At 34.3% G+C, this 27194-nt stretch overlaps 1 protein-coding gene across 1 annotated transcript in view; it reads left to right on the top strand.

The window, feature by feature from the left end:
- Positions 1–26615, top strand: part of rxfp1 (relaxin family peptide receptor 1) — a 41073-nt gene extending 14458 nt beyond the window's left edge. Inside the window, exons 3-18 of the mRNA XM_026280712.1 lie at positions 5097–5180; positions 8508–8613; positions 10711–10782; positions 12605–12676; positions 12876–12947; positions 13330–13401; positions 13553–13621; positions 13880–13951; positions 15871–15942; positions 16267–16338; positions 17550–17621; positions 18065–18136; positions 19931–20160; positions 22798–23208; positions 24387–24605; positions 25631–26615. Coding sequence (XP_026136497.1) covers positions 5097–5180; positions 8508–8613; positions 10711–10782; positions 12605–12676; positions 12876–12947; positions 13330–13401; positions 13553–13621; positions 13880–13951; positions 15871–15942; positions 16267–16338; positions 17550–17621; positions 18065–18136; positions 19931–20160; positions 22798–23208; positions 24387–24605; positions 25631–25932 — 2069 coding nt within the window. The 3' untranslated portion in view covers positions 25933–26615. The remainder of the gene's footprint in view (positions 1–5096; positions 5181–8507; positions 8614–10710; positions 10783–12604; positions 12677–12875; positions 12948–13329; positions 13402–13552; positions 13622–13879; positions 13952–15870; positions 15943–16266; positions 16339–17549; positions 17622–18064; positions 18137–19930; positions 20161–22797; positions 23209–24386; positions 24606–25630) is intronic.
- Positions 26616–27194: the final 579 nt, after the last annotated feature.

The raw sequence follows: 27194 nt of genomic DNA on the forward strand, positions 1-27194 counted from the left end.
GGTCCTCTCTGTTAAAATGCTCCATGAAAGGTACACCATGGAACACAGTGGCAATGCCACATCAATCTGGCTTAGAAGATCTGTTAGAAAGGTCATTTGTGAGTGAGAACCATGTTAATGTAGTAGTGTGTGTGTGGCACATCATGTAAAAGCAGCACTTGACTGTTGTGCAGTGACATGCTCATGTTTTTTCTTAGAATTCGAACCCCCAGAGATATATGTGCTTTTCTTCTAAAATAGCCTTATGTTATGAAATGGATGGCCTGTGAACTGTGATATTTACAGTGTGCCCAGCTGGATGAATTAGTCATATCATAGTGACACAGCATGACAATAACAGTATATCACACCATTGACATAATAACCGGAATAAAGAAACTCATCATGCGTTTCATTGATTTAATCTTCAAGGTAATGGCTAGCCAGACAGATTATTCTTTCAATAAGCCTAATAGATTTCTAAGAGATAGAGATGCTACATGTACTGTATAAAGGCTGAGAATTATCTACGGTACTTTTTGTAGCAGTAAAACACCATACATGCACTATGTCTACCAAATGCAATATTCGTGTATTTATATCGTTTTTTACTTATACATGTACAGTATGCAGTGAACAGCTCACTAAATTTTTTAATAGTCTTTACATTTTTTAAAAGTCGTTTTTGTTTACAAGTTTGAAGCATACCTTTGCCCAAGGTTAAAAGTGCTTTTTTTTTAAATGTAGAAATATTACTTAATTTCTCATGTTCTATTCCTTTTGATGTGGACTACACCTTTTTGCGCAATATTTCTAAGGCCCTAACTCCACTTTCATAGATTAATGACTCTTCATGTGTTAGCATTTAATGATTCAAGCTATGTTCTGCATTACCTAGAATGCAGTGGTCATCTCAGTGGTCATTACCGTTATTTTTTTTCTTTTCTTTTTTTCTTTTTTTTTTGTGTAAAAATTAAGCTCAATTTGTCATGGACCAGCCACATAAACAAGGCCATTAATCTTAATGTTACACAGGGAGGAGATATTATTTCTGCACTGAATCTTCCTTGTCATTTTACATTTCTTTTGCAAAGCTTGAAAAGACCACCAATGACGCATAGAGTAGTGCAGTGCAGTGATGCTTAGATTAAATAAATAAATAAAAAAATAAAATAAATAAATGTGTTTTGCATAATCTTAAGCATCGTCATTACAGTTTTTTACATGCTGTTAATGATAGTTTGAAGGTAACATTATCACAAGACAGCCACAAAATTGCTTCTATCCACTATACAAAGCAGTTAAACATGCTTATTCATTTATTAGGGATGACAATGTCACATATCAATCTTGATGAGTTGTTAAAAGTCAGTAATACAGTAAGTAGTGAAAAGCCATTCTTTCTGTATAAATTGTCAAAACACAATAGAGTAATGAAACTGTATTGTCCTTGTGTATGTAAAATCAATGCTGAGGCCAAAGATTCAGATGGGTTTCCTCTCTCTTCTTGTAAGCAAAGATAATAGTGTTTTTACTAATTTCGGCCTTAGTACTGCTCAATATAACCAAGCGTGTGAGCTCTTGTGATTGTGACATAAGGCTAGAAGGGGGGAAAATTACCTGTCAGAGCCTTGCTGGGACACAAATAGCAACATTACCTGTCAATGATGGATTTAAACTCATTGCAATGCTGTTCACTCATGCTGTGTGCAGTATAGTGTTAAAGGAGAACCTGAATGCATCCAGTGGAAATGGAGAAAAAGATAGTTGTGAGGGTTTACTAAGGGTTTACTTTTTTTGTAGTACTTCGCCCACAAATGAAAGGCCCCGAAATAATCTCTTAAAGCAATAATTTACCAAAAATGTATAACATTTCTTTTTATTCAGTCATAATGTTCCAAATCATTCCATATCTTTTCAAATGCTTTCCCTTTGTGCTCTTCAGAGAAAAATAGCAGCATGCATGTCCAGTAGGTGAATGTGAAAAACAACAACAGAATTTGTGTATTAGGAAGTTCATTTAAAGTTCATTGACTTTCATGGACAGGAAAACATAACAATCCAAAGTTTAATACATGTTTTTTGTGTGTGTGTGTGTGCATGTTTTTTATTTTTTTTTATTTTTTTTTGCAGAATGCATGACTAAACCTTAATTGAAGGCAGATGATTTTGCTAGGGCTGCGTCTAGACAAGACTGAAATGTTTACAGACACAATATCCTTTTGTAGCCTGATTGCAATCAAGATAATTTGTGAGAAAAATAATTAATTGATAATATAATTTAAGATGCCAGTCAAGATTTATTCCATTTGAATCTGACCTAATTTTTTGTCTTGGTAACAATATTTGAATATATGTGGTTTTTTATTTATTATTATTATTTTTTTTATTTCCTGTAAATTGCTCATTATTTTTTTGGCCAGGTGCCTTCGTTGTTTATGAATGTTTGAATGGTATCCATTTTTTCCCTCATAATAGTTTATGAAAGTCATCAGCACTGCCATTTTGCCATTTCAGTTTAAATGAGAAATTGATTTACTATGAACATTTTACTATGAACCTTACTTATTTAACATTTTGAGCAATTTACACTGTATAAAACCCAAGCATCTACAATAGAGCTGAAGTACAGGCTGCCTGACATTGCTCACCTTCTTGGAAAAGTTTATTTACTGCAAAGACTGTTTGAGGTCTTTGTAGTACAGCTTAGATGTTGAATTAACATTTGAATTTCACCCATGCATGATCAATTACCTGCATGACACGAAAGGAATGCCATAGAAAATTGATAGATAATGAGCTATGCAAGCAAAGTGTTGATGTTTCAGCATTGCAGAAGTCATTTCCTTTATGCTAAAACACTAAATGAAATTTAATATGTTTATCATTAATGACTCCTGAAGTCATTCTCTTGGTTAAACTTGGCTGAAGTTAATATTCAAACGGAATATTCTTTGTCAGGCTGATTTCAATTTTAGTTTCAAACTAAGGAAATGACTTTTATAAGAAAACATCTCTATAATTGTCCCTACAACCTTTTGAGAACTTTTAAGAATCCAGTTAAATCACACTGGTAACTAATTTATCAGATAATAATTCTCAACTGTGGGTTTAAATGCATCTTTAATTCATCTTTGAATAAACTGTCATTTATTCAATCACTAAATGACAGTTTACTGTTATTTTAAACATATTTCTGGAATAAAATGACAGAAATTTGTCCTGCAAATGCTAATTTATACAGTAGATAGCATTTTGTGTATCTTCAAAATATATTAATTTTAATTTGAAAACAAAGACACAGCTTGATCTTGATCGTGGTGGAAATGATAAAATGTAGTGGAACTGTGGGACAGCTGTATGTGTTTAAACAAAACAATATGGAAAAGGAAAAGGTTAATGCGTTGTTTAAAAAAAAAACGAAATGATTATGTTTATTTGTTTCAATTATTTGAAAGTTATTATGATTTAAATTCTTTGTAACAAAGTATGAGTCTGAGAGTAAAGTTAGACATTAGACAATTAAAAAGCAATTAGCAATGATGAAACAGTTTAAAAAGTTTCCAAATGTTCCAAATGTGACCTTCACATGACACAAAATGTTTTAATGCTCCTAATTAAAGAAACAACCTTATACTTTGCAGAAAATCTAATGCATTTTCCTGGGTTTGCACAACGGCGCATGAAGGACATATTTTTGCTAAACTTTTAATGGCCAGCACTGAATGTGTTTAATTCACTGCTGAAGGACAGTGTGACTCCCCTGGCCCTTTACAGGTCTTGTTAGCAGGTCAGGTTTCCCTCGTGTTGACCATCTGGGTTGTGAGGTTGATGCTCAGTCCGCAGCTGGATTATAAACAAGATGGTCAGGCTGAGAATGTGCTGTTCGTTGAACCATTAGACATGTTTGGCATTAAGAACCCAGCTTGAGTCTGCCTTTAACATCGTTACATTCTGTATTTCAGATTCCATCTGCAGTGTAAACAGCATGGGTGCTGGATTTATGGTTTCATCATGTCATTAGTGCTACATTAGATATTCATATCAATTCTTGTTCTAGAACTCATTCCTTCACTTATGTTAAGATAGTGTAAGATTTATTTTCATGTTTTGAAAGACGTCTTATATGCTTGCCAAAGATTTATTTGTCCACAAATACTATAGAAACAGCAATATTTTGTTAAAATTAAAAATGACGGTTTTCTATTTAAATGTATTTTAAATTTAATTTATACCTGTGACACCAAAGCTGGATTCTCAGCAGGCATTACTCCAGTCTTCAGCGTCACACGATCCTTCAGAAATCATATATATGCTGATAAATATGCTGATTTGATGCATCATTTCTTATTATTATCAGTGTTAAAAAGAGTTGTGCTGCTTAAAGTTTTTGTTGAAACCATGATAATTCTTTCGGGATTTCTTGATTAATGGAAAGTTGAAAAGAATGGTATTTATTTTAATTACTTTCTGTAACAATGTAGAATTCTTTACGCTAATTGTTTGATCAGTTTAATTAATTCCTGCTGAAAATTATTTCCTAAGTAAAAAAAAAAGAAAAGAAAAAAAAAACACCTCAAAACTTTTGAGTGATATTGTACATGAACACTTTGCATTTGAATACTTACAAATATGAATGAGATCCCTCTGACAGTGACTGATGAAGGTGTATTGAGTGAGCTGGAATGTTGGGCTTACATTGTTTAAGATGTTAAGTGTGAGGTGTCAGGAGACAGGAAACGGCACAAAAGTCACACCTATTTGCATGCCACCTGCTTCATTTCCTCCACGACTTTTGTAGTTGGCAAACAGTGTCAAGATGATTGACAGAGGTTGCTGAGTAGGTTAACATGATTCTTAAAAAAGAACAAACCCAAATGCAGTATGTATTATACAACTTCCCCTGAGAGAATGAGTGGAGGCACATTTGTTCAACTAAAGACCCTGCGAAATGGTTCTTAGTCATTAGAATTTCTCATTGTGGGCTTTACTGAACCATCAGTGTGTTCTCCGTCACACCTGTGAACATCTGTGCCACAGCAAACAGCTTTGTTAACAATGACAAGCTGCATGTGTTTGATTCAGTAACCTTTTACTTCATGTCGTTTTTCTTCTAGGAGACAATAATGGTTGGCCTCATCTCTTCGATAACTATTTTGGCATCCCCAGTAATAACCTTGGAGCCAAGTCAAATGCCTGCTGTGAGTATGCTCTCGTTTTTATGTTTCTGCAAAAAATTAAGAGAATTTGAACCTCGTAGAGAATATCTTAAGGGCATATTTTAAGTTTATTTTAGAAACGCAGTATGCATTCATTTGGCAGCTGTATTTTGTCATTCCACAGCTGAAACAACAGTGAGAGATGGACAATTAGAATAATACATGCACAAGACTTTTTTCAGTCTGACATAACTACGGTATTGCCATTCAGAAAATAACCAAGTTACAACCGAGTCCTGAGATTTTGGCATATTTGGCCTTTTTATTATCAGGGTAATTATCATTTTTTGATGTACAAAGTTTTTAAGAATTTAAGGGCCAGATGTAAGCCAGCACAAACCATATTTGTGATTAAAATAGTACTGTGAGGATTCACTAAAGATGCAAAGTGAAGAATTAGTGCTGAAAAGCCACAGTTATTTAACGTTTGCGCTCGTAAAATTATTTGCACTAATATTAAACGTATAAATACCTCTAATTGTGGAGAGCACATAATAGCATAGTTTTATGCTTACTGAATTATTTTATTTTAGATCATGTCAAACTGACACGTTGTCTTGTTTGAGGAGTCTTTTCTTGATATTCTGTTATCTGACTCACACAATCTGACAAGCAACATTTTGTCTGTATTTAGGAACTGACTACTTCAGAGCAAACAAAACCACCTGATCATTCCCAGAAATCACATTATAAATCCCTACAGTGTTTTATGTGATTACAGCATTTCCAGTCAGCACTATTTACATGTGTCTGGAGATTTTAAGACATGTGTGTCTGATGATTGGAGTCATGTGTAATCCTCTTTTTATCCCAGAAAGTGATTGGACAGACAGGTTAATGGCTCAGCATGGGTTGCAGCTGTCTGTATATAACTCACTTTGTTTTACATGCAAAAAAAAAATAAAAATAATAATAATAATAATAAAAAGAAAATGTTCCTATTCATGAAAGAATCGCTGTCCAATAAACAAACATGACACTGAACAATACATTTCTGCTGTGACTTTTAACCAGCTGATCTCAAGGTGATAGGTGATTTTGAATGGATGTCAATCAGTTCCTCTCAAGCTCATGCAGGTGTCCTAGCAGAGGAGCTGGAGTTCATTACATCATGAACATGATCTACACATTTTACAAAAAAAAAAAAAAAAAAAAAAAAAAAAAACGTGTCCAAGCGCTTGTTTTGTTTCAGTTATGAAATATATATATGTATATATATATATATATATATATATATATATATATATATATATATATATATATATATATATATATATATATTATCCTTTTAAATAAAATAGAACATTAAATGTGTATTGTTATAACATTTAAAATAAATCAAACTTCTATTTGTAAAATATTTAGCTTGAAAAGTTTTCTTAAACTGTTTTTTTTTTTTTTTAATTAATGTAATTTTATGGTAAAATGACGTTTATTGGCAAATATCTAGATAATTTTTTGTGTGCCACATATGAAAATATGAGAACCAAAACGAATATTTTCTAATGAAAATTAAATAATAATATGTTGGTATTGTATATGTAATTAAAAAATGTTTTGTATTGTTTTCATTTAAAATTATTATACCATTTAAGCATTCCTGGTTTCAACATGAACTTGTATGGAAGCCCATTTCTGCCAAATAAGAAAAGGAAATCGTGCCAAAGCTCACTCATTACATAAAAAAGTAAAAAAATAAATAAAGAGAGAGAGAGATAGAGAAAGAGAGAAATTAAATTATATCATTACGTCAAGATAATGACATAAAAAGAGACTGATTCTGAATAATGATTATGGTTATGGCTTTATATAATAATTTAGATCTTTATATACCTTTTTTTAATCTCATAGTAATGACTTTTTATTGCATCATTGTGAGTTAGCACATTGTAATTTGGACTTTTATGTCATAATTAGGACTTTTACAAGTCATTATGACTAATCGTAGTGTGGTGGTAATAAGCTTACAATAATTTATACTTTACTGGTCAGACATCATTGTCATTCACTTATATTGTCCTCCAATGAGTTTAGGTCATTTACATAACTAAACGGCTTAAGGTTTCAATTATAGTCGATGTGATGGAAATGTGCCCTACATGAACCCCAGCACATGGACCATTGTTAATTAATGAACTACAAGCAGAACTATGCCAGCCGCACTAAAACGGCCTGAATGACCAATTAAAATCCAGCCCATGTTGGCAGTGATGACTTTGCTGTATTCATCCCCTCATTACCAGCAAATTTAGCTCTGAATGCAAAAGCTGATTGGACTGAAGAGAGCATGAGCTTTGTAATAGCTCCATTTCTGCTTTCCCTGCATCTCTTCTCTCCACTTCTCCCCAAATTAGTCACCGCGGGTCATTTTGGTGAATACCAGAATTCGATTTATTTTTCTTGCTGTCGCCACCTTGCATCTTTTGTTTTGTATTTGTGATTTCACATGCTTCCCCAATGTTTAATACTGATAAGACTCTGTTGGAACAATGTGACGGGCCACAGATGGTCTGTCGGTGGATTTGAGGGCAACCGTTTGCTCTGTTTAACTGCGATAAAGAGTTGGTCTATCTCATGTGGCTTAATTCTGTCTGGCAGACTGTATTGAACTATCCAACTGCTGACACCATCAGATTACACTAATTTCTTTTCTTTTCAGTTTTCACTTAAATACACTTTTAATTCAAAATTCAAATTTTGAATAATCTGCTTGCATTATGTATGAATGACAAAACAAAATACAGTATATAGTAAATCCTATATTTTATTTTATATAGGTGAAATGTCTTATTCATAAATATAACATTTCCTGCAAAAAAAGCTATATTTCCTTTTAGAAAAAATAACAATATATAGAAATATATATATATTGTTTTTCTATGAAACATAACTGTTTCAGACAGGTTTTTTTAAACACTACCTGTCTGCCATTGTTTACACAAACAGATAGTCCCGCCTCAAATTAATTCTATTGGTTGGACTTTTTAAAGTAATGAACCTACCAATGGCTTAAGTTTAGAATAAGCACTTAACATTGAATTATACACTTGCCCTTTAAAAATCAGATTTCTCTTGAAATCTCAACTGATTCTAATTAAGAAATCTTAGTGGAACTTATCCTTAACCCAATCTGACTTAGACCACTTTGCAGAAATAATTTGGTGCTTATTAGTTCAGCATGACTGTTCACATATCAAGTATTACCACAGATTGCACTGTAATGCAAACATACTTTTTGGACTCCAAGTTACATATCTAAAATGTTGTCTTGTTTGTCTCTCATTTTATCTTACCCTTTCTGTCACGTAGTGCTTGGGAACGTCCCACCTGAGTGCCAGTGCAGGGACCTGGAGCTTGACTGTGATGGTGCTCACTTTAAAGACGTCCCCACAGTATCCATTAATGTCACCATGATGTGAGTTTCATGGCTTGTGTGTGGAGTGTGTCTGCAGCTTGTTGAGTTTGTGTGACTCCTCGGATTTGCATGAGATGCCAAGGCCCTGTGGCAAACTGACGAAGTTTGGCTTGAAGTTGGCTTTACTCTAAATGTAGAAAATGTACACAAATCAACAGTTTGGTACATTCTGAGAATACAATGCACTGGTGAGTTCAGCAACATAAAAAGGCCTGGACATTCAAGGTGGACAACAGTGGTGGATGATGGGAGGATCCTCTCCATGGTAAAGAAAAACCCTTTCACAACATTCAGTCAAGAGAAGAATACTTTCTAGGAGGTAGGTGTGTCACTGTCAAAGTCTACAATCAAGAGAAGACTATAGAAAGCAAATAGCCTAGGGTTCACCACCAAGGTGCAAACAAGGCCAGATCAGACTTTGCCAAAAAAACATGCAAAAAAAAATCCACTTTTCCACTGGAAAAGTATTCTTTCAAAGACTGAAATTAAGATCAACTTGTACTAGAATGGTGGGAAGAAAAAAGTATGGAGAAGGCTTGGAACAGCTCATGATCGAAAGCATACTGCTTAATCTGTGAAACATGGGGGAGCAGTGTGATGGCATGAGCATGCATGGCTTCCAGTGGCACTTGGTCACTGGTGCTTACTGATGACTTGACAGAAGACTGAAGCAGCCGGAGAAATTCTTCCGTGTATAAGGATATACTGTCTGCCCAGATTCACCCAAATGTGGCAAAGTTGATTGGAAGGCGCTTCAATGTACAAGTCAACAATGACCCAAACATAGGCACCAAAGCAACACAGGAGTTTTTGAAGGTAAAAAAGTGGAATATTCTCCAATGGCCAAGTCAATCTTCTGATATCAATCTGACTGAGCATGCATTGCTGAACACAATACTAAGGGCAGAGCCACAAACAAACAACAACTGAAGTCAGCTGCAGCTACAGTCTTTTGGTGATGTCCATGACGTCCAGACTGAAAAACTGATTGTTTGCAAAGGATTATCATCAAAATATTGAAAATAAACATTTGATTCATTATTATATTTATTTGTCCAATGACATTTTATCCCCTGAAAATGGGGGCACTGTGTATAAAATTGTTGTAATTCCTTGCATTTCTGTTTTATATTTTTGTTCTACCCCTTGAATTAAAGCTTAAAGCCTGCACTTCAATTTCATAGTGTTTTTTTTTTTTCATTTTATTTCTATTCTGGTGGCATACAGAACCAAAATTATGAACATTTTGTCAGTGTCCAAATAAATATGGACCTAACTGTACTTTTAAAGTACTAATATATGTACATTTAAAGTAACATGTCCCATTTGGGGACAAGTAAGGTACAAAGATGTAGTTTTGTATCTTAGGATGTCACCCTAGTGGCGGCTTTTTTTTGAGAGTGACTGAATAAACATTTTTGTCTCCAAGGAGTTGTAGTTGTGCTTTAGAAATCAAGATAAGGTTGCATCAGAAAACAAGTCTGATGTATTTAATTTAGAGTCTTAATTAACTCTCAGTGTGATTATGAAGCATTAAAAACTGTGATAATTGCATTGAAATGTAATTGTCCCAACATTATTCTCCACACAACTTAACTGTGAAGCTTCGTTCTCATTTTTATTCAATGCCTCTGGCTGATATGAACCTTTCTAGCAGTTTAATATGTGGATTTGAAATGCATATTTATGTATCAGCTGATGCTGCTTCTTAATTAAGTCCCAATTTCCTGTATTGCGGCTCTGTATGGTTTTCCGCTGTTCATTAGTATGCCACAGTGAAAGTCACATCTACCTTTCAGTAATGCCGAGAATGTGGCAAGGTCTATTAAATGCATCGTCACTCTCTGATTTCAAGTAGACATGCTGCGTGTCTTCCCTCTAAGGTCACATGAAAATCATTGCTTCTAAACAGCCTCTCTTTATTAGGTGAATCTTAATTTTATGTTTTTCATAAAGTCAAACACCCCCATGTAGTCTATTCCTGTGTTTCCTCCTGAATATAGAGTATATTTTTGAAAAATTAAGCAGACCAGATTTTGTAATGTATTCAAAAAAAAAAAAAACACTTTTGTATTGTCTCTTTTTTTCATATTGCAGGTCCCTACAGAGGAACCGGCTTAGAAAGCTAAATGCTGATATGTTCTTGAAGTATCAGAGCCTTCAAAAGCTGTAAGAACCTCTCTGCTTCACTAAGTTTATCTCCTCTTTGTCATTGGACTGTATGTTGTAATGCTATGAAATACTATGAGATGTTCGCAAAAAGTTGTTTGCTTGTCCTCACTGTACCATCGCAGGGAGAATTGTGCGAAATAGAGATGCTGAGTGACATTAAGCAATCCCTGTGGAATAAAACATTCAGTGCTCTTCAAGGGAACTGAGCCAAACACACTCAAGAACTGAAGAACTTGAGAGCGTTAAAAATGGCTCAATGTTTTTCTTCTCCCGCTATAGAATTTGTTGAGCATGTTTGCATGTCTTAATCTGTCATGCTCGTCTGTTGTGAGTATCATCTGGTTTCGCATTCAAGAGTCCCAGCTGACTCAAACAGAATCAGCCCCATCTTTTCGTCCTCGCTCAAACACCATTCTTGATCTAGTGACAGATGTAGGCTTCATTGTACAAACAAACTTAAACGGAATACATATTGATGTGGGATAGAGACCACAGTGCATCTTTTGTGGAGCTCAAAGTTGTGTAAGCTTTGGCAGCACATCAAGTTTATATTACAGTCTGGTACTCCCAAAATATGATGCTGTTCCCTTTTTAAACATTAGTCTATGGGATTATACACTACTAATCAATGTGATTATATTATTATAATGTCACAAATACCCCCCCACCCCCCACCCTTCTTCTACTCACCCTCGAAGCATCTTAGGTGTATGTGACTTTCTTCTTTCAGAATAATCCAATCAGAGTTATATTAATTATTGTCCTTGCTCTTTCAAGCCTTTTACTCGGGGTAAGCAGGAGTTAGTTGTCAACAGTTCAGAAGATGTGAAATAGAGAGCATCTGTAATAAAATGTCCCTCACACGGCTCCAGGGGGTGAATGAAGGCCCCCTGTAGTGAATCCATATATTTTTGTAAGATAAATATCCATATTTCAAAGGAAATAAACACTTTTTTTTCTCACTTCTGCTGACTGTGGGGAACCGGAAGACGTGCAGGCGGATGATGTAGTTCATCAGCACTGCATGGTTAATATAACTCTAATGGATTATTCTGAGAGAAGAATGTCACATACACCTATGATGCTTCGAGGGTGAGTAGAAGATTTTCATTCTCGGGTGAACTAACCCTTTAAGATGCACAACTTAATCTTTTCATTAAAACTGATAAGAACAAGAAATTGTTTCTAGAGATCCAAATTAGCATATTAAAATTATTTCTGAGGGATTCTGTGACACATTGAAGATTGGAGTAATGGCTCTTGAAAATATGGTTTTTCTGTCAAAAGAAAAAAATACATTTATTCAAATTTAATTATCATGTAATTTAATATGATTGTAATAATATTTCACAATATTACTATTTTTTGTTTGTTTTTTATCTTTATTATTTTTTTTAGAAATAAATAAAGGTAACACTTTAGTATGTGGACCAATTCTCTTTATTAACTAGTTACTTATTGTCATGTATATTATTAACATATTGGCTGTTTATTAGTGCTTATAAAGCACATATTATATGTCCCTGATCCCACCCAATACCTAAACTTATTAACTACCTTACCAACTATAAACAAGCAGGGAACTAACTGTTTACTGGGGTTTAGTTAATGGTTTATTAATAGTGAGAATTTGACCTTAAAATAAAGTGTGTCCTAAATAAATAAGTGCTACTTAAGGCCCATTTCTAAATATAGGCTTGTGTAAAAAGCAAGAGCAGCACCGTTTTTAATGCCTTTTTGGAACATAATTATACATTAACATTTTGTGTTAATTCTCTCTCTTTTACTGCTCTTTAATGCTTCCTGTAACTTATTTCAGGTATCTTCAGCACAACCGAATTAAAGCAGTGCACCCACATGCTTTCAGAGGCCTTTACAATCTGACAAGACTGTGAGTCAGCAGACATTTCTATTGCCCCTTCAAAAATTGTACAATTTTAATCAGCCTCATTTGCTGAGTGTGATGAATGGGTTTGCAGTGAATGTTAGATGTTTTAGTTTGCCTTTTATACGTAATTTTTTTTATAGGCAAATTGATTTTAAAATGCTTTCGGCTACTTTCAGACGGCTGTAATGTATTATTTTCTCAGGTATCTGAGTTATAATCGAATTACCACCCTGCTTCCCGACGTGTTCCAGGATTTGCACAAACTAGAATGGCTGTAAGTGTTTTTTGTCATTCTCCCGTTTGCATTATAAATGTCAGCTAAATGAAAATGGGTTTTCTCAATCTGTAGTGGCACATGGATCAATAAAACTTCTATAATGCTGAGGACTGACCACATAGTCCATGCAAAACGGATGTAATTTCCTTGTGATATCAGGAGTGTTTTTCTTTAGCAGTCATTACATTAGCAGTCACTGAGGATCTGCACTAAAGAAACACAAGTGATTGAACTTCCATCACACATCTAATTGAATGCCATTGAATTATGGTTCATAACACTTATGCATAAATTAGTGTCCCCTAAACATATATTGGCCAAAGCACTTCAGTTTATGAAGCTTCAGTGTTTTTAATGAGCTCTTTTTCCCCCCCCGAAGGATTCTGGAGAACAACAATATTCATCACATCTCTTCTTTGACCTTCTCTGGTTTGCGCTCCCTCGTGCTTCTGTAAGTTTCAGGCTGTTGCTGTTTTGGTGTAAATCTTATAGTTTAACTAACTGTTCTCGAAACCGTTCTGCATTTTTATTCATTTATTTTGGTTTTCAAAATGTGCTGCCTTGCTACGTTAACTTATAAAGCTTTTGCTTGTGTGTTTCAGTGTGTTGTTGAACAATGCCCTCACGAAGCTTGATGACATTTGCCTGGAAATGCCACGATTAAATTGGCTGTAGGTTTGAATACAACGTTGTCGATAAAAACACTTATTTATTATTTATATTCTTAGTTATTATTTTATTCCCATAGTTGGAGCTTTTAGAAAGCACTTTAAAGTACATTAACAAAACAAAATCTAAATAAATGTATATTTACAATTTGTCATTTAAACTGATGTTAATCGATAAGTGATTTGTGTTTTTGTTTTCCAACTACATTTTTAATACACCCATTTTATTTTATTTTAATGTTTTTCTATTTCTGTCTCCAGAGATGTTGAGGGAAATAAGATGGAAACGGTGGGAAATGTGACCTTCAGGTCCTGTAACATGTTAACAGTCCTGTGAGTATTCCCACCCTTCCGTAACAGCTGCTCAGAAATCTCTTCCTCTTCTTCCCATTGTGCATTGAACTATCAGATGACCCTAATGTGCACTGCGAATGTATTCGTAAAAAAAATTGGGTGCAACAGGTCATCAATTTCCATTGTGGTAAATAGGCCTTTCCATTTAATTGTCTTCTAAGACACTAAATAAAATCAGTGAATCAGTGTTTAAAACGTACTAAAAAATATTGCCAAAAAAAGCTGAAAATTGGTGTGCAAAATACTTATTATGAATATGTTCTGAAATACGTCAACAGAGAGCCCTTGTATTTCTTTTGCTTAATCAATATTAAGTTTTCATCTCTTTTAGTCATAACTTTTTCAATCATCTGCCATATTTATGATCCTCGAGGGTGGATTGAGTAATGGTTCAGACCCAAACAAATCTAACATTCCCAGACATTTACATATATTTCATCCACAATCCATCTACATATGTTAGGGCTAAAGCATCTGGAGATGAATTATGGATTGAATATATGTAAATGCTTAAAGCTAACTGTAAAAATATTTTCAATCCACTGCTCAACCTTTTTTCTTGGTTTTTCTGTTCTTTCCTTCCCCCCTATTATGATTAGATGCCAGACGAACAGATTTTTTTAAAAACATAATTTATCATAATATTAAATAAATCATAATATAATTATATTTTCACATACTTTTGTTTAAAGGGGGCCTTTAGCCATGCAGTTGTACCCCACTGTTAATATGCATAGTTGAGGTTCTTCTTGCCAAAACACCAAAAATTAGGTCAAACATATTTTTAGGGAAAGCATTTTCCTCTCCCCAGTTCTCGCTTTTCATTTTTAATCAATGTTCTGCAGATATCAGAGCAATAGACTTCTCTTCTTTTGTTAATTTTGGAACTTATTTCAAGGATCATGGAAACATTTAAATATCAAGCAGAAAAGCAATGTGTTTGGGCTTCAATTATGACTATATTGCTATATTACTCTAATTATTATAATTTCACTGATTATATAACTACAATATGACTCTGTTGATTAGAAGTCAGATCCCATTTACCTTCTAAATGATCTACATATTTCCAGAGGTGTAAAATACTTGAGTTATTTTACCTGATTACTTTACTTAACTATTATTTTGAGGTATTTTACTGAAGTGCAATGTAATCTGACTACTTTGACTTAATTCTCTTTCTGAAGGGGGAACAAAAACATACTTGTTACTCCATGAAAAAGTCTCGTTACATTTTTGCATTTTATTTTCTTCCATCTTGCACACATTAAATATGGTAAACAGAAGCTCAAATGAATTTGCATGACGTGCGAGAACCAATGATGTTCGTTTGCCTGTGCGTTTCATCTTCAGTTATCACTTTAATCAGGGACATTTCTGGCTTCAGAAGTTTGCCATCAAATCTGAGGAAGCATATTGAGATGCGGTTGTAAAGGATAAAGTGTAAAGGGCTGTATTTTTTGTTTGACTGTGCTGCATTTGAATTGTTTTATGCACTATATAGATGTTTTGGACCTGTATCTTTTTGTTTTGTTTTGTTTTTCTACCTTTAAACAAACATTTGTTTATCTGTCTGGTAATCATAATTTTTCTACCTTTAAACAAACATTTGTTTATCTGTCTGGAAATCATTTCATGCAGTTTATTTATTTTTTCCTCTCTTGTTTTATTTTCTGTAGGTTATCTTTACTTTTATATGTTTATGTACAATTGAACATTTTTTTTTTTTTACTTGTACCAATTTAAATATAATTAATTTTCACATAAGTATAATTTCAAATACTTTTTACACCCCTGGGTATTTCCTGCACATCCCATTACTCGTGTTTCTGTCCAATGTAAATGCAAATATTAATGTTTTGATAAATGTTATTTATTTATTTATTTATTTATTGTAGGGTGCTCCAGCAGAACCGCATTAGTTACATCCACGAGCAAGCTTTCTCTCTGCTTCGTAAACTGGGCGAGCTGTGAGTTCCCTTCCATTATAAATGTTTGCCAATATAATCACCACAAAATGTTCTCTGGAGTTTAGTCGTGACCCATTTCTGTTCTACTTTTTGAGAAGCTAAGCGAAAAAGAAATAAGCAAATAAAAATACAATTAAATAAATCCTCCTTGCATGGATTTCCTTATCAGTTTCAAAGTCTGGTTTGGTCTTACTCCCAGTCAGCTCGACCAGTAACGGGACATCAGTCATCAAAGAGTTTGGCGGCAGTCTGCCTTGCGCGTCACTTCTGTCTACAGATGCATATTTGAAAGGCAGAAGGCATGAATATTTTCTTTCTCCACAGGGATTTGTCCAGTAACAGAATCGAAGCAATACCTCCTGATCTTTTCGTCAATCTCAGAGACCTGCTTCAGCTGTGAGTCTTCCGTTTAGATGCACATTACAAACTACCCCAAACTGCTTCTTATTGCAGGGGAAATGTGGTGGGATTCTGCAAAATTGTGATTTATTTTTAGTCCAATATAATTCATGTTACAGTTCTTTTCCAGGTTAAAATAAAGGCTTATGGAAAACCACTGTTAATAATCAAACTTTAGTTTTGGTAACACTTTACGATACAGGTGCACTAATAAGCATTAATTCATTCTTAACTAATGCACAGATAATTATGAGTTAATGGATGACTCATGAAGAACAAAGAGACTTAATAGATTAAGTAATATATGAATTGCTGTTAATTAAATGTTTCATTGTAGATTTATTACTTAATATCATATGGTATTGACTAATGATGACAATTAATGTGTTAATCACCACCAATTTCCAATTGTCTGCTTTAATTATTAGCTAATGATTTTCAAAGATATCAGTATGTTCTGACTTTACTTGTTGAGGCGCATGACTGTTGTTAAAACATAATGACACGTTTAATTAAAGGCAATTCATATATTAATCATAGTTAATCAGGTTAATAAGACTTTGTATTTGAAGCAGTTTTAATAATCATTAAAGAATGGTTTAGTTCTTCATGAGTCATGTATTAACTCATGATTATCTGTGCATTAAGTAAGAATAAACTGATGCATATTAGTGCACCCGTATTGTAAAGTGTTACCGTAGTTGTTGTTGTTTGTATGATTATTGATGAAACCAAATTGTAATATTTTTCAAAATTTATATTAATCAAATTTGTGTCTTGAGCATCAAAGCAGCATATGAGAATGATTTCTGAAGGATAATGTGATGAATGCTGCTGAAAATTCAGCTTTTTAAAATGATTTATTATATTTTTCTCATCAGTTCAGAAATAATAAATGCAATAATACATTAAAGAAGCATATTTTGTATAGTTTCTTGTATAGTTTTGTTATCAAACATGAAGATAGACCTTTAGTTTAACCTGAGTGCTTGACTCAATAAGTGTTTTACACAATATTTCATATTTCACAAAAAGTGTTTATTAATTTCCATACTGTAAGTTATGTTCTTATCTAAACATTTTGATATGCTTTTTTTTTTGTCTGCATTCGCAGACAAAGTGCCTCTGCTCTGCACAGATATAACTATAACTTTGACATTAGAGACATATTTCCAATCAGTTGACTCTTGCCTCCTATTTGTCTGCAGGAATATTTCATATAACCCTATCACGGACCTGCGCGTGGACCACTTTGACAAGCTGCATAAGTTAAAGTCACTGTAAGTCTTTTTAGAATTTTATGAAGCTGAAATAGTGGAATAGGTAAGAAGTATATTTGAAAGACACACTCCCGATTTAATACCTCTCTGGATTAAAAAAAAAAAAAAAAAGAAGAAGAACACATTCACAGGAGACACCACAGAAATAGCTTGCAATTTTACTAATGTGCTGTTTGCGAGGCCCGTTTCAGCGCAGCTCAGTGGTCCTACCCGAACTTCACGCCGTGCACATTGTCTTCCCCACTACTCAACACAGGAAAAACAATCTGCTTTTAGGTCATACTTCAAAGACTTCCAGAGAGCATCTTGGGCACAAAACTGCATATTTGTGAGAAAAGGAAAAGGGAAAAGAGGGCTAAAGCATTGTAAAGTGAATACTGAAATGCTAATGATGGTGGTTTTCTAAAGAGCAACTCCTGAGAGAAAGCTTTTTTGTGTCACAGGAGCATTGAGGGAATCGAAATTGGGAACATTCACAGAAAGATGTTTGAACCTCTCAAGAACCTGACTCACATGTGAGTGCTGCTTTTTAAAACGCTTCTGCTTGCTCCGTTTCTGAAACTGAATTCAAATCTCTATTTTATGAAGTCGTCACAACGGATGTGAAATAATGAAGTGTTAAGATTAATATTTGAGATATTCTGCTGACAGCTGAACATGATTATTTGTACTTGAAAACATGAAACAAATTTTTATTCATTTATTTTAAACAAATTAATCTAACAACCTTACTAATCTTTTTTTATTCTATTGTCTATTTATTATACAATTATAAAAAAGACATCTAACACTATCTTGCTCTATTCTTTTTTCTATTCTATCTGTATTCTTTTTATTTATTATATTATTTAAAAGCCCTTGCTACGTGTACTGTGTTTAATCTAACTGAGACTTGTTATAGCACTTATATCTTTGCTCTTTTGTTGATTTTGATTGCTTCCATTGTCCTCATTTGTAAGTCGCTTTGGATTAAAGCATCTGCTAAATGACTAAATGTAAATGTGAATGACAGGAGACCAAATGTGGAATTTTTTTTTATGTTTTCACCCTGGAAAAATCCTCATTAAAAAAAGATAAGGACAAACCCTTTAGTTCTCATTCCAAAATTGTACAATAATATTTTGTATTCTATTAATTATTCATGGCATTCATTTTTCTCCATGAGCTGGTATAGTAATTGGGAGTGATTTGCCTGAATACATGAAAAAGAATTGGAGTGTTTACAATTCCCTTTCCAATTTTTCAGATACTTGAAGACCCAATATTGTGTCTTTCTGCTTTGCATATCTTGCAGTATATAATTTACACTATGAAAAATGAGAACACTCGATGAATCTTGCAAGTAATTTACAATGTTTACTCTCGGATAGAGACAGAGAGTGTGCTTTTTTGTTGACTGTGAAATATCAGTTCTGTTCGGTGTGATTCTCTCCTCTTTCCTTTTGTCTTCTCCTTTATAAACACATTTCTGAGTAAGAAGTGACGGCAAAACAGTCTCAGCAGTTCTCACGTGTTCAGTTAGACAGGGAGTTGAAGCAGAGCATTTATTAATCTTAATATTTATCTCAACTTTTATTCATACAAGTTAGTTATGCATTAGTCAATGTTAACACATGAGACCTTATTTTAAGTTTATCTCTTTCTGTTGAAATTATTATTTATACAATTTATTGAATTATTTATTGATCATTATTATTGTATTTTTTATCAGAAGAATAGATAGATAGATAGATAGATAGATAGATAGATAGATAGATAGATAGATAGATAGATAGATAGATAGATAGATAGATAGATACGATATGATACGATAGATGCGATGCGATGCGATGGATGGATGGATGGATGGATAGCTAGATAGATAGATCAACCCAATCTCACGGCAATTTGTACATTTTTCACAAGGTGGCTTATTCGTACGAATTCGCATGACCACACTCGTACAATTTCATACGATTGTTGCCAAATCGTACATATTTTACGAGTTGCACAATTCGTATGAATTTGTACGAATGACCTACACCTAACCCCGCCCCTAAACCTAACCGTCACTGGGGTCATATAAAATCGTACGAGTGAGGTCGTACAAATTCATACGAATAAGCCACCTCGTAAGTAAGTACAAATTGGTCGTGAGATAGCGTTGGATAGATAGATACGATACGATACGATACGATACGATACGATAGATGCGATGCGATGCAATGTGATTGATGGATAGATAGATAGATAGATAGATAGATAGATAGATAGATAGATAGATAGATTTGAGCATCATCTGACAGTTTATCTTTGTTATTGTGTTTCAGCTACTTCAAAAAGTTTCAGTATTGTGGCTATGCACCTCACGTCCGCAGCTGCAAGCCCAATACTGATGGCATCTCTTCTTTCGAGGACCTTTTGGCCAACATCGTGCTGCGAGTCTTCGTCTGGGTTGTCTCGGCAACGACATGCTTCGGCAACATCTTTGTGATCTGCATGCGATCCTACATTCGCTCTGAAAACAAGCTCCATGCCATGTGCATCATCTCTTTATGCTGTAAGATGGCATTTTTATTCTTGAGGCATTTTAAAGTGTTGCTAAGGGTGTCAGAAGGCATTCCGGGGGCACTATATGCTGTGTTGAAGGTCGCGATGTGCTGCTCATCATCTCCTTGCGGCAAAAGCAATTTCACACATAATTAGTCTCATGCAGCTTTCTATGCAGTCTTTGTTGTTGTTGTTTTTCCTTTACCTCTAGCATTGTTCAAAATATTATTTAGCCTGTCATGAATATATATATAAAAAAATGCTTTGTGTGCGTTTAACTGGAAATTCAAGCTTTCTCGTTAAGATGAAAAAAAAACCAATGCAGTTATGGAGGCTGTTCTAGTTCAGCAAGTTGATGGTGCAAACTACAGAAACAGACTGCTAGCCTAAAGGCTGCTCATAGCTGGCCAACAGCATTCAGTGCCTGCGTTTACCTGACAGTGTTCGCTCTTGACTGAAGTGCCGCCACATGTTTAATATTTTACCGTGTAAAATTCACCCATACAGTGCGCTTCCATCGCTGCACACCGAAAATGATGTTTCTTTAACACTTTTCCTAATTCATATTGTACACACTTTAGCCTTCTCCCAAAGGAAGCAGCAACCTATGAAATGAAAAGCAGTGCTTTGATTTCTGCTCTTTGATATGGGCTGAATAAGGGGGAAATCAAAGTTGTGCACTGGGCATCTGTATGCTCCGGAGAGCACTGCCGGGAGCGATTCAGATGAGTGGAAGCTCATTCAGAATACATGGAACTCAATGGCTCAGAGTGTCCACTTTGAAGTATAGATGTCACACTTAGATGTAGTAACATTTACAGTTTGTTTTTAAATTTACATTTAAATTCTTTCACTCACTAACAATAATTCTAAGGTATACAAGGAGATGTTTATCAATAAGAATGAAAAATAGGTGAGGTAAAGTGTATTATATTATTTATGCATCATAAAAATAAATAATCTTTTCATTGATGTATGGTTTGTTAGGATTTGACAATATTTGGCTGAGATACAAATATTAGAAAATCGGGAATCTGAGGGTGCAAAAACATCAAAATATTGAGAAAATCAACCTTTAAACTTGTCCAAATTAAGTTCTTAACAAAGCATATTACTAATCAAAAATTAAGTTTAGATATACTGTATTTATGGTAGGAAATTTACAAAATAACTTCATATCCTAATGATTTTTTGGCATAAAAGAAAAAATTATAATTTTGACCCATGCAATGTATTTTTGGCTATTGCTACAAATATACCTGTGAGACTTAATACTGGTTTTGTGGTCCAGGCCAGGGTCACATATACACTATGGTTTTGCTGTTTAAAACAACTGTTTACTATTTTGATATATTTTAAATGTATTTATTTCTGTGATGGCAAAGCTGAATTTTCAGCAGCTGTTATGCCTGTGTTCTTTAAATGTCCTTATATACTCCATGCGTATAATCTTTTGCTATTACATTAAATGGATCTATTAAAACATTTTCCTGGGAAACTTCAATACAACTTACACCACTGAGCTGTTCCTGTAAATTGTATATTTGTAACACTTTTGATATCATTATGACCCACCATCTGCCTCAGGCATGGTCAGCTCATGCAGAGTCTTACGCCATGTGTTAAATGCTCCACAATTACCCAGTAGCTGATTGTGCCTGAATTGCTCAATATTGTTGTCTGTGGCTGTGTCAGTCAGTTTTTCGGTTAAAAGTCAAAGGGTGAGAAATGCTCTCAATTTTAAGGCACCTGGAGGGGGGAAATGGGTCAGACGTGGAAAGTGGCAGACTGGTAATATAGCCTTTTTGATTTTCAGCCTGCTTCAGTTTTCATCAAGAGTTTTTTATTATACATTGTGTAAAGTTTCCTACATTTTGGAAGTTCTAACAACTTCAGGAACGCAAGTAATACATCTCAAAATTTTTAGGTACTATCAGTATATTATCATCTATTAGATTGAATCTACAAGCACAGCAGTTAGGGTAGCACTTTATTTTAAAGTCCTGTTCCTCATGTACATACTATGTACTTATTATAGTATTTCAATAACTATGTAATAACTAGGTAATAATTACCTTGTATTACCAGAACTTTCTTAGATAAATACACTGTAAGTACACTATTAGAACATGTTAGTACACGTACTGTAAAATAAAGTGCAACCGCAGTTAGAGTAAAGGTCTTTGCACACCAACTCTGAAATTGTCATCTGAAATTTTCACGTTAAAAAATAAATACGACCTCATGTTGCATAAATACTGCTTCCGAGATTTTCATCCGTAATAAAAAAAAATTGTACCAGGTTGAGTTTTGTTTTTACATTCACAGCAAGCATTTTGATAGGAAAGAATGACAAATATGAAAAAAAAAAACGCATATGAAAATTTTTCTCACTGTGCAAGGACCATAAGTTAGGGTTGAAAATATGTTTATTTTTAAGAAATGATGCAGTGTAAGAGATCATTCAACTAAACTCAAACTTAGTTCTGTTGTTACAGTCTATTGACAACATTAAAACAGTACTAACTATTTAAAGCTACATTTAAAATAACTATCACATATTTATCTCATGTAACTTCTACAAATCATGTGCTAAACTCATCTACATGCATCTGTCCAGCTAACAAGCTCTTTCTCTGCTAAACAGGTGCAGACGGTCTGATGGGAGTCTACCTCTTCATGATAGGCTCATATGACCTGAAGTTTCGGGGCGAGTATAATCGTCACGCTCAGGCCTGGATGGATAGTGTACCCTGCCAAGTGATCGGATCCCTAGCCATGCTCTCAACCGAGGTGTCAGTTCTGCTCCTCACCTACCTCACCCTGGAGAAATACATCTGCATCGTCTACCCATTCCGATACCTGACCCCCGGCCGCAGACGCACTGTTACCATTTTGGTGGTCATCTGGATCTTGGGCTTTGTTATTGCTTTCCTGCCTCTCGCCTGTAAAGGAGTTTTCAGAAACTTCTACGGAACAAATGGAGTGTGTTTCCCTTTGCATTCTGAGCAGCCAGAGACTCTCGGAGCACAGATCTACTCCATTGTGATCTTTCTGGGTATGTGAGAATCCTTTAATTGTGTTCAAAAGACGTCCTATTAGATGATAGTGCACAACAGTGGAGTTCTGGCCTTAAAAATCCCATTCATTTTCTCTATAGAGAGATATATTTTTAATGATTCGGTGTAAATCATTTATTACAGACCGACCATAAGCTCTGAAGTAATGGTATATGCTTTTATAGAGTCATTTCAACATTTCAAAACCATTCTCATAAACCCTCAATTGTCTTTTATGTTATAGTCTGATATATTTATATTTTGAAATATATACATTTTTATGGAAAAATGTATCCTCATGTTCAGCAAGGCTGCAAATGTTAAATCTATTAAATATATAGTAAATGTGGTTTATTTCTGGGATGGCAAAGCTGGATTTTCAGCAGCCATCACTCCAGTCTTCAGTGTAGCACGATCTTTCAGAAATCATTCTAATTTTCTGTCTCAGTGCTCAAGAAACATTTCATTACCAGTGTTTAAAACAGTTATGCTGCTTATGTTTTATACACTTTTCAGGATTGTGTGATGCCTAGAAAGTTTAATAGAACAGAAAAAAAAAAAAAAAAAAAAAATATATATATATATATATATATATATATATATATATATATATATATATATATATATTATGTACCTTTTATCCTTCTTTCAGTAATGTTGCCATTCTTCTCAGAGCTGATTGGTTTGGTTTAAGTCTGTTTTGATTCCCTATGGAGAAAATCAATAGAAAAAATCCACAGAGAGCGTTGAAAAAGTGTCAATGTTGCACTCAGTTAAAGCTTTTTAACACACTTGAGGAATCATAATTCCCCCTTCAAAAGTATACTTTTTATGCTAACTTTCCTGTTCTTACAGCCGTAAGAGTTATTTTTGAGCTCTTTTATTCCTGGGTAAGAAACTGTTTTCTCTGTGAGTGCTCAATTTGTTTGTGTGATAGAGGTCACAGCCTGAGGTCTAAGTTTAGATTGGAAAAGAGGACCAAGGTCACTGGCGTTATTAAGACTGAAAAAATATGTGGTGGTTTCCAGCGAGACAATAACTTAATCTTTCTTGACCTGCGAGGTGTTTAAAGTGTAATGTTGTGGTGCTTATGTTTTGTCTTGAAGTCATCCTTTACATTGATGAATGCTTTTCATTGTTATAAATGATGTCAAAAACATATCCTGTTTCCAAATAGGTCTCAATCTGGTGGCCTTCCTCATCATCTTATTGTCTTATGGAAGCATGTTTTACAATATCCAGAGAACAGGAACGCAGACGACAAAATACAGCAACCACATTAAGAAAGAGCTGACCATTGCCAAACGCTTCTTCTCCATTGTCATCACCGATTCGCTCTGCTGGATTCCCATTTTCATTCTCAAGATTCTTTCACTGATGGAGGTCGAAATCCCTGGTAAGTGCTGCACAGGACTTTTAAACTCTTCAGGGCCATCGGTTTCTTCAAGGATGAGTCTGATATTGAGCTGCATGAAGCAGCATTTTTATCAGCTACAGTAATCCATCATTCTCTTTTCCTTCAGTGTCTGTAAGAGTGAAAGGGTTAAAGTCATCTAAATGTGAATACAATATGAAGAAAATGCTAGAGTTTTACTTCAAATTATAGCTAGAAAGATTCAAATGCTCTCAATATCTACTGTACAGTGAGTACTGTCCCTCGTGTTTTTACAGACCTGTATGCATTGTTTCCTCAGTGGAACGCAAAAAGAGACGTTTTGAGTAATGTACCGATCATTTGTTTGCATATTATTGCAATGAATAAGGGCTAGAGTTTTAAAGCTTTAAAAATGGCATAAAACTGCAGTTACTATGGCTATATTCCAAGTCATCTGAAGTTACGACTAACAGCTCTGCATGAGAAACTCTGAAGGTTGTCATTTACTGATGATCCTTCCCTCCAGTGAGCAGCTACGTTCTAGAACTGGATCGAGTCAGATTTCGCAAACTGATTCACTGAACAAATTTGACTTGACTTTAGAAGACTAGGCTTAAATTATAGTGCACAAATCATGTGGTCTACTTTAATAATAATAATAAAAAAAAAAATCACCTTTTGTGTGTCACTAAAGAAAGAAAGTCATACCGGTTTTGAACAACTTGAGTGTAAACAATGAAAGAATTGTATTTTTGGAATGAGCTGTGCTCCTTCCATCCGCGTAATATTCCGAAAGTGGCTGGGAACATGACACTGTCCTTCATTATGATCGCTGAACCCAAGCTATATTTTCTAGGACACTTCACTGAAAGATTGTACTTTTCGTTCCGAACCTCTATTTGAATGATGATATTTCTAGAGATAATTAATGGGCAGTTGAGAAAATGATTTTTCATAGAAAAGCAATCAGCAAAAAATGAGAAGTGGTATCAACTCTCAATGCATAATTTTCACCCCATTATTCTTCTCGAATGAACCCTCTTTAGGAACCATCAGCTCATGGGTCGTCATCTTTATTCTCCCGATCAACAGCGCTCTCAACCCCATCTTGTACACGCTGACCACGCGGCCCTTCAAAGAGACACTGCTGCAGGTGTGGTCCAACTACAGACAGCGGAGACCCCTCCTCAGCAGCCACCCGGCTCATCTGCCTTCCTTTACGTGGCAGGAAATGTGGCCTCTGCAAGAGAACAGCCAAACCCTCTGCACACCGGACTACCTGGCGCATCCGTCCGAAATGTCTAACACCACCCAGTTGCTGCCCGTGGAGGGGTCGAACGGGACATGAGGGGGTCTGGTGGAGTCCTGCCATCAGCATCACGTCATGCCTCACAGCCATGGACTCATTCTGAAAGGACATACAGTTGGTTTGTATGTTTGTGGATGTTTACATGCATGTCCTCACTCAGAGCAGGGATAATAATGATGCACTGTTTGCCATCATGAGCGTGTGTTTGTTCGGGATGATATCACGAGAACGGCACAAAAACAACGACACAGAGTCCTACTGAAAAGACCTGCTGGTTTGTGCTGATTTGTGCTGGTCTATGTGGTTTACCAAGGGAAAAGAGAAAGAGCTTGTACCAAGCTGTTGATTAAGAGGATTGTCAAAAATGACAAGTCTGTCATCATTTGGTTCCACCCTCATGTGGTTTCAAACTCAGAATACAATTTTTTTTTTTTAAGAATCTTTCTTCTTTTTTTTTATTACAGTGAAAGTTAGTGGGGGCTAAAACAGTTATTGTAGTTAACTTAATGGAAGCCATTTTTGTTACTTGAAATAAGATAAATGTTAACTGAATTATGTAGCAAAAACATGAACTGATTTTAAATACTGTCCATTTTCACATATTCCTTTACTTTATTAAATCTGGTATACTAAACTTGATATACTTAAATAACAAAAAAAAAAATAATAATTAAAATTCATATATATGTGAAAAAAGGAAAACTAATAAAATGACAAACTCAATAGAATTACTAAAATTGTAGCAAATTAAAAGCTAATTCAAAATATGAGATTATATATATATATATATATATATATAATATATATATATATATATATATATATATATATATATATATATATATATATATATATATATATATATATTATATAAAAAATATGTATAAATTACTCTAATTTTACACAAACATACCAATTATTTTTTACAAATTATATAGAAATGACTATAATTGTACATATACATAGAAAAAAATAATATATATATATATATATATATATATATATATATATATATAGCAAAAAAGACCTCTAACACTAGCTTGCTCTATTCTTTTTCTATTCTATGTTTTTATTTATTTATTATATTTAAGTCACACATGCACTGGGTTAAGCTATAACTGAGACTTGTTATAGCACTTATATATCATTGCTCTTTTGTAGTTTTTGATTGCTTCCACTGTCCTCATTTTTAAGTCTCTTTGGATAAAAGCATCTGCTAAAAGAAATGTAAATATATTTTTTATACACACCTAAATAAATTAATGAAATAAATTAAAAACCCAATCATGAATTAACTAAAA

The sequence above is a fragment of the Carassius auratus genome, chromosome 14 (genome assembly GCF_003368295.1).
Source record: "Carassius auratus strain Wakin chromosome 14, ASM336829v1, whole genome shotgun sequence".
Classification (NCBI taxonomy): domain Eukaryota; kingdom Metazoa; phylum Chordata; class Actinopteri; order Cypriniformes; family Cyprinidae; genus Carassius; species Carassius auratus.